Source organism: Drosophila guanche, unplaced genomic scaffold (genome assembly GCF_900245975.1).
Source record: "Drosophila guanche unplaced genomic scaffold, DGUA_6, whole genome shotgun sequence".
NCBI lineage: Eukaryota > Metazoa > Arthropoda > Insecta > Diptera > Drosophilidae > Drosophila > Drosophila guanche.
The window spans coordinates 3,147,787-3,153,929 of record NW_022995751.1 but is presented as its reverse complement, the minus strand read 5'-3'; the positions used below and the strand labels follow the sequence as shown (position 1 = coordinate 3,153,929).

Genomic DNA, 6,143 nt, shown 5'->3' with positions numbered 1-6,143 from the left:
AATATTAATTATACAATTTACTTATTGTTTAAAAACAGATTGTAAATATAAAGAGAGAGAAAAAAAAAAAAAAAAAAAAAAAAAAAAAAAAAAAAAAAAAAAAAAAAAAAAAAAAAAAAAAAAAAAAAAAAAAAAAAAAAAAAAAAAAAAAAAAAAAAAAAAAAGCAATTTTCAACAGGATCAGGCAACACCTGCATGACCAACCCGGTACAGGACAGGGCAGGGCTGAGTCCACGTCCAACCCCCCCTTCATGATCCTTTTTAGCCTAATGCACTTTGCCTGTTGCCAAGGGGGTGCTAAGCCCTGGACCCGGTACAACAACCGAGACAACAGCGACAGGGATGTCGGCTTTAGTCAATCGTCTATTAACTTTTTGCCAGCACTCGTGCACAGTGGACAAACTGGCATAGGAAATGGTTACCCCAAAAGGTTTAGGGTTTTCCCATCCATTTCATTTCCTGCGCACCACTGTGCCGAGCAGTCTTTGGTTGCTGTTGTGTGTGTTTATCATTTGGTAGCTCAGCTTGTGCCTGTGTCGTGGATGCCGCTAATATTGAACCCTCCCCCATAGTCCATGGCAGGGCAAGAGCAGAGCATGGCTAATGGCAATGTCGTTTGCAGCTTGTCCTACTTGTAATGTGCTGGCGCACAGCTGACGCGCTCCCATGGACCGACCGACCCAGCGACCGAGAGTGTGTGGATTTTGTGAACCTGTCCATAGTAGAGTAGAGCGACTGGCGTCAGCTGTGTTGGCCCGTGGCATGTGGAACGTACCATGTAGCCACCAAGCAACCACCATCCAGGAGAACCAGAAGAGCTGCACCGGCTGCATAAACCAACAATAGTCGGTCCTTGGGTGCTCGGTGAATGCTTCGCTACGCACCGATTGCGCATATTCCACGCCCGCATTCGCATTCACATTCACATTCACATTCGTCGAGCATCCCGAGCGTTCATAAGGCGAATTCTGACAGAGCGGAAACGATCTGATTGCAATTTTTTCATCATTTCATTATGCGAGGCTGTGGCTCTGGCTGTATGTTGTTTTTGTCCGAGGGTTGGCACGATTAAGTTCTTCTAAATAAACATTTAGATGAAGCCCGTTGATAAATTGGCCACTGGCCCTCGCTGACAGCCTCAATTTGTAGCGCGGGAATCTCTGCAACTGTTCGGTGCGTATCTCCATCAAAAGCTAAAATAATATCTGGGTTTTCCCTTAGATTAAACAAGAGTACGAATCTTACTCTCCGGCAGAGTATCTTCGACTCTGGCCTTTCTTTTTCTTTAGCTTAGAACAAAAGCTGAGACATAAATAATGACGTAATCCGACTCTGGCTTCGGGCTACGCAGATTCTTATTTGTTTTTATTTGACTTATTTTGGCTGCTGTGCTCATCTCAGTGGCTGTGTTCAGTTGTGTTTCAGCTGCTCCTCATCAGTTGAAGTTAAAACACGAAGCGAACGACAAGGAGAAACAGAAAGTTCTAAGCTAAAATAATTTTAAACCAATAAAAGTGCAATGAATTTGGTTGGTATACATACAAGTGGAGCGTTTAGCATCGTTAACTGTTGATTAACTTTTGATATTTTCGATGTTTAGTTTATGCAAATTTTTTGTGTGATTTTGCTGCCGGCTTTGGTCTGGTCAGCGGCGCTGGAGAAGGGTGAGCGTGAGGAGGCTTTGCACTTCAAGTAAGTCCCATAAGATCTGCTCGTATGCATCATAGATAAATATTTTCCCACAAGTTTTCACACTGAAAATGGACATCAGCGGAGCGAGGACATAACCTACACTGTCAGACCGGACACGGATCGTGCTGATAGGGAGAAGGGCACCAACAAGCCCGTGGAGTATCGTGGCGGCTACAGCTTCATCTCAGCGGATGGCTACGAGTATCAGGTGCTCTACAAGGCCAACAAGAATGGCTTCCAGCCCTATGTAACGGCGCACAAGATCAAAATGGATAAGATTTGAATACAAATAGATTTCTCTTGTGTTGTGATAGACGATAAATAAACCGAATTTTTAACAGTGTATTCAAAGCGTGGCCTGAAAGCTCTTTCTTTAATCTGGTGCCTGTCATGGCTAGTCGAAGCTTTCGATCGCTGATCGTTAATCTATGAGCTATAGACAGAGATTGCTACATCAGCATATTAATGAGGGATGCCCTAACCATTGATGAGGCTATTGAGACTTTAGGAAACGTTTCAAAAAAGGTTTTAGATAGATTTTAAGTTTATTTTCAAGATTTATTTATTTTTTATTTTATTTTATTTATACTCTTGTAATTCCATCTCCTGGTTTAATGTTAGAGCATACAATTTTCGTTGTCTTAATCTGGTAAAACTTTCTTTTCGTGCGGTTGCTTGATTGCTTTTTCAGTTGGATGGCATTTTAAATGTAATGCACATTTTCGAGAGTTGCTTGTGTGTGGAACTCTTTTCTGATTTATTATGCAAACGAAATTAGAGACAAGGGATTGGGCAACCACCTTAGGCTTACTCAGCAGTTCCCCCAGAGTGGGTCCAAACATTTACGTTGCTTACAGATGAGTCTCGCGGCTGTAACCTCGACGAAGACACGCTTCATTTGACTGTCAGCCGCGTTGGTCTTCAGTTGGGTTGGTCTTCGGTGGATAACTTTTAACAATAGCCGTGAAGATGATGAACCTATTTCTTTTGGCTGGCACTAGCAACAGCAGCGGTGGGAAGGAGGCTCTCAACATCAACAGCAAGTTGGTGCATGGATTTATCCTGCTGCTGGCCTGCATTCTGCTGGGCGCCAACATCAACAGCGCCTCCTTTGCACCCGGCACTGTGCTGGACATCAAGTTGGGCGAAACTACCGTGGAGCAGTTCAAATACATACCCCTCGCCGATGGCTATGAGTTTGGGTGAGTTCTGTCTTTGCTTTAGACTCCCCTTTGAATTACTAATATGAAAACCTTTTCTTTGATCAGTTACACCCTGCCCAATGGCGCCCATCGTGATGAGATCGGCAAGGTGCTTAGTGGCACTTCGGCTGCCAAGGATCTGGAGAATGCCAACAATCTGGCACGCAATCGTCGCCCCTCCCGCGAGAACGGCCTCAAGGTGCGCAAGCTCTCGGGCAAATCCCTCGCATCTCTGGCCGGCTAAGCACATCCTCAACCTTCCCCTGCCGCCCATCATCCATAATTACTTTTAAATATTTTGCACTCTTCGAATTAACAGCCATAGTGGACAAAACAGTGTCAACTGCTTTAGGTTTATTTATTATTAAAAGCAAATAAAAACGATTCATCACCCAAGAGTGGTCGTCATAAATCGGCAACTTGTTTGTTGCGCAATGCATTAATGTAAACAAAAGGCAAACGAACAGATGCGAATGAGAGATGCTGTGATTATAAATATTATGTGCAAATAATGTGCACATTTTTATGGGGATTTTGAGGGCACGCTGCAGTCGCGTGCTTAATCAGTGGGAAATATTCAAAATATATCAACAATTTTAACTGATTATAGTGCACAGATATTGAATAAAATGAACAAATGTAAGAACATTTCCAAGTCAAAAAAAATTCTACAAAAATCATTAAGCGATTTTGGATGATATTTATTAGTGGCGAGGGGCCTTTCTCTTCTATCTTTTCATCTGGACTATTTCTGTGACGTTGATAAATGTTTTTGAATGAAGGTAAAACTGCATAAGCTTATTGGAGTTACTGCAAAAATTACCGGCTGCTGCAAACAAATTTACATATGTCTGAAAATATCAGAAAATCTTACTTAATTTATAGATTTTAATCAGAATTAATGTCTTACAAAATTACCATTAATATTAATTTATTTAGTATTTTTCCTTGGCAGCTCCACTGCCTAAAAGTATGCCATGGCAGCTGCAGGACGCTTAAGCAGGCTCAAGTTTCTTGCCTAAGTCGTTTGATTTTTCTCGAAGAAAATGAATTAAAAACTGGATTTTACTTTGAAATGCTTTCAGCAACAATTAAATGTCCAAAGAGCTCGTATTTTTTGTACTAAATAATAGTAATTAGGGCTGTGTATGGGAGTGTACTTTTTGCTGCAAATAAATTTAAATTTAATTGCACTTCACGGCAATCGATCGTTTAACCCGAAAAACAACATGTTTGTATGAACAAGTGTGACCCAAGAGAAGATCCAATCCCAAGCGACGAATAAAGAATCGAATAAATGACCAGAGGTAGCAATAATATTAAATTATACGCACCATTCTTAATGTCAAGTGTCAGCAGAAGTACATGCATATCTGCGAGTATTTCTCTGTGTTTCTGTTTCTGCCTTTAGCGGCATGCAAATATTACGAAACGAAATACCTTCGAGTGACAATAAAGAAATGAAAAAACAACACCAATGTGACATTTACATACTTAAAGAAGTGTGGGGGGCGATTGGTCAGAGCAGAAAGAGCGGGTGCCAGGGGTAGAGGGGAGCAGGCTATTAAAACATTGCCATTAACGCTCAAGTGCTAATTTTGCAGAGACCGACTTGAAGAGGCTGCGGCGAGCAGAGCCGTGCCGTGCCGGCGGGTTGAACGTGAAAATCGGAATCCGAGTCCGAAAACCGAGAAGCGAAACACCGAAACCCGATTCCGTAGCCCGAACTCGTGCCGATCTGGGCAAAAGCCGGTCTGGCAATCCACTCTGCGGCGAGGTGCGTGCCGCCTGAGAGCGAGCGAGTTGGCAACAGCAGCAAAACGGCAGCTGAATGACCAGTCGAGGCGGACAGTCGAGTCAGACGGAAAGACAGACAAACAGACAGGCGGACAGAGCGGAGAAGCAGCAGCATCTGGCGCTGACCTTGAAGACGTAAATGTGAAGACGCATCCATATAGATATGTTTCTGCCTGTGTATATTTATTTGGGACTGTGTCTGCTGTCTTGCGTCGGTGTTTCTATCGAAAGCGACAGCGAAGACCCGAAACAAGAGAATCTCTTGTTCTTAAAGTTGAAAAACCTGTCGATTGGGCAGCTTGATTAGAACAGTTATGTAAATGAATGCATAGCTTTTATATTTAGTTTAACGATAAGGAAGAAATCTATTCACGCTGTTTGGTCTTCTGATAGGAGTATATCCAAACTCTTTGACAACGCCCCCGCGCACACCGAACAGCCCGAACATACCGCTTCACACTGTGAGCGATCGATCAAAGCCAAATTAATTATGCAAATCCAGCATGATAAATGCAGCTCGCTGCAAATGCCCTCCAAAAGCCACATAAGAAGATCAACCAAGAAATATTATGCAGTCTTCAGAAATAATGGAATCAGTTTCGATTTCAAGGGCCAAAACCTTGTTAACCGAAGCTGTAGCTGCTGCTGGATCTCTAGGGGATAGGGGATGGCCATACTTCTCCTTAAAGTCCACAGAACGTTTGCCACGATGTTCACCTTCGTTTGTCTGTCTGGAAGGAACCACAATACCTATAGGAAAAAATGTCAAAATGCCAAATTGCAGCTGGCAGTAAATGTATTTTTAAACGGCATTTGGCAGGAAATGCCAAACCAAATGTCCAACACCCAGCCAATGCTCGGACTTAGGAAGAAGATGAAGCTGTTGGCACAATTTCAGACATTGCCGTGTGCCCACGAGATGAGCAGAGAGGAGTAGGCGGAGGAGGAGTAGGAGGGCGAGGATGGGCACACGGAGACCCATGGCGAGAGCCAGAGGCCGACAGATGACCAATAAAAAAACTCGATTGACCGGCTCAACGAAGGCTTCTTCTTCGTCGGCATGTAGCGGTCAACGAAGGTGGCATAAATTGGCAAACAGAAAATGGAGACAGAAAATAAGAAAAATACAACAAAATCGAAAGAAAAAACCACAAAAGTCAGAGATTTAAATTGCATGCGAGCTGTAGTTGTAGGTTACTCGATGGATTTTTCGTATTTCTTACTGTTTTTGGGGTGCTTGTTACCAGGCACAGCAGCAGCAGAGGCAGAGGCAGCAACAGCACATCAATCGAACGCTGTAAAGGCCGTTGCATATGCCAAAAGTCATGCTGGGGCTCCATCTTCATCAGCACAGCCTGTCCAGTTCGCACAGATGCCGACTGCCGTGCACTTTGGCCATCACACACAGTCATATACATGTGTAACCAGAGCCCACAGTCAGAGACAAAGCCA

At 43.3% G+C, this 6,143-nt stretch overlaps 2 protein-coding genes across 2 annotated transcripts; both read left to right on the top strand.

Annotated features, from left to right (window-relative positions):
• Positions 1–1,461: 1,461 nt before the first annotated feature.
• LOC117587359 (larval cuticle protein 65Ag1) lies at positions 1,462–2,029 on the top strand. Its single transcript, XM_034278000.1, has 3 exons — positions 1,462–1,528; positions 1,601–1,692; positions 1,747–2,029. The coding sequence occupies exons 1-3, from the start codon at positions 1,520–1,522 to the stop codon at positions 1,973–1,975; spliced, it is 330 nt and encodes a 109-aa protein (XP_034133891.1). The 5' UTR covers positions 1,462–1,519; the 3' UTR covers positions 1,976–2,029.
• Positions 2,030–2,574: 545 nt separating this feature from the next.
• On the top strand, positions 2,575–3,290 carry LOC117587352. Its single transcript, XM_034277992.1, has 2 exons — positions 2,575–2,894; positions 2,961–3,290. Exons 1-2 carry the CDS (start codon positions 2,662–2,664, stop codon positions 3,136–3,138), a joined length of 411 nt encoding a protein of 136 aa, XP_034133883.1. The 5' UTR covers positions 2,575–2,661; the 3' UTR covers positions 3,139–3,290.
• The last annotated feature ends 2,853 nt before the right edge of the window (positions 3,291–6,143 follow it).

What these genes read in the sequence shown, in the direction of transcription:
- LOC117587359 (XM_034278000.1), top strand. An exon ending in GAGGAGGCTTTGCACTTCAA is followed by an intron (nt 1,693 to 1,746) that starts GTAAGTCCCATA and finishes TTTTCCCACAAG; the next exon opens with TTTTCACACTGAAAATGGAC.
- LOC117587352 (XM_034277992.1), top strand. Translation starts at nt 2,662, where the DNA reads ATGATGAACCTATTTCTTTTGGCTGGCACTAGCAACAGCAGCGGTGGG. An exon ending in GCCGATGGCTATGAGTTTGG is followed by an intron (nt 2,895 to 2,960) that starts GTGAGTTCTGTC and finishes TTCTTTGATCAG; the next exon opens with TTACACCCTGCCCAATGGCG.